At 41.6% G+C, this 1,474-nt stretch overlaps 1 protein-coding gene across 1 annotated transcript; it reads left to right on the top strand.

The window, feature by feature from the left end:
* The first annotated feature begins 207 nt into the window (after positions 1-207).
* On the top strand, positions 208-1,134 carry OR9S18 (olfactory receptor family 9 subfamily S member 18). Its single transcript, NM_001391793.1, has one exon. It carries the CDS (start codon positions 208-210, stop codon positions 1,132-1,134), a length of 927 nt encoding a protein of 308 aa, NP_001378722.1.
* The last annotated feature ends 340 nt before the right edge of the window (positions 1,135-1,474 follow it).

The following is a 1,474-nucleotide window of genomic DNA, read 5'->3' as shown; positions in this document are numbered from 1 at the left end:
ACATAATCAGAAACAGAACGTCTTTAATGCCACATAAGATTTCAAACAATTTAATTTAATGCTGTGAGCATTAAATAGCACTTGGTTTTCAAACTTTCTTCTCCTCATCCTTCTCCTTGTCCTCCTTCTCTTTCTGCTTCTTTTCTTTTTCTCTGTCTCTGTCTCTGTGTTTCTCTGTCTCTTTCTCTCTCTGGTTGCACTTAAACAATGGAGAATTTTACACATGTCTCAGAGTTTGTTTTACTTGGATTCAGAGGGACTCCAGGAATGCAGATTCTGTTATTTTTGACCTTTTTGATCCTCTATGTTATCACTGTGGTGGGGAACTTTGGCATGATTGTAATTATCAGAGCAGATGCACACCTCCACACCCCAATGTATGCCTTCCTGCAAAGCCTTTCCTTGTTGGACATCTGCTATTCTTCCACAATTGCACCCAGGGCTCTGGTGAACTTCTTGAGAGAGAACCACACAGTTTCTTTTGCTGGATGTGCTGCTCAGTTCTTCTTCCTGTCTCTTTTTGGTACCACGGAGGCATTCCTCCTGGCTGCCATGGCATATGACCGCTTCATTGCTATCTGTAACCCGCTTATGTACTCTGTGAACATGTCTCACCAGGTCTGTGTACTGTTAGTGTCAGGGTCCTACCTGTGTGGTGTAGTGAATGCCATCACTCAAACAACCATGACTTTCAGGTTGCCCTTCTATGGGTCCAATGAAATCAATGACTTTTTCTGTGATGTCCCCCCACTCCTGTCCCTGTCATGTTCAGACACCTTTATAAACCGACTGGTCCTTCTTGGTTTGTGTGGGTCTATTATTGTCAGCACATTCTTAATTATTTTGGTCTCATACATCTACATCATCTCAACCATCCTGAGGATCCATACAGTGCAGGGACGCCACAAAGCTTTCTCCACATGTGCCTCCCATCTAACTGGGGTGTGCTTGTTTTTTGGTACTGTTTTCTTCATGTATGCACAGCCCAGCGCCATCTTTTCCATGGAGCAAAGTAAAGTAGTGTCCATCTTTTACACTATTGTCATCCCTATGTTGAATCCCCTGATATACAGCCTGAGAAACAAAGATGTAAAGCAAGCTGTGAAGAGAAGCAAACAGAAGCTCTCTTTGTGATTATCCTGGCCCTGCATCTCATAAACCACCCTGGACTTCCCTCTGAACCACTGATACTCATATGGATTATGTTTTAGGAGGACGGCATTCCTGGGCTTCTTGATTGCCCAGGAATTGCCTACGGCATTGTTGATGTTTGTGGTTGAGAAGATAGAGGGTATTTTAGTTATCTTTATGGGTCTAACAACGAATAAAATCAAGGTTTATGAATAACATCATGAATAAAATCCTGTAGATTGGAAGAATGGATGATTGAATGGACAGATATTTATGCTTTTCATTAACCCAGATATTATATACCATCTTATTCAAACTCCACCTGAAAATAACTACATAAAAA

The sequence above is a fragment of the Equus caballus genome, chromosome 21 (genome assembly GCF_041296265.1).
Source record: "Equus caballus isolate H_3958 breed thoroughbred chromosome 21, TB-T2T, whole genome shotgun sequence".
Taxonomy (NCBI): domain Eukaryota; kingdom Metazoa; phylum Chordata; class Mammalia; order Perissodactyla; family Equidae; genus Equus; species Equus caballus.
Note: the sequence above shows the minus strand (reverse complement) of the source record. Positions and strands in the feature narration are given on the sequence as shown.

Coding starts and splice junctions, on each gene's coding strand:
- OR9S18 (NM_001391793.1), top strand. CDS start 208: ATGGAGAATTTTACACATGTCTCAGAGTTTGTTTTACTTGGATTCAGA.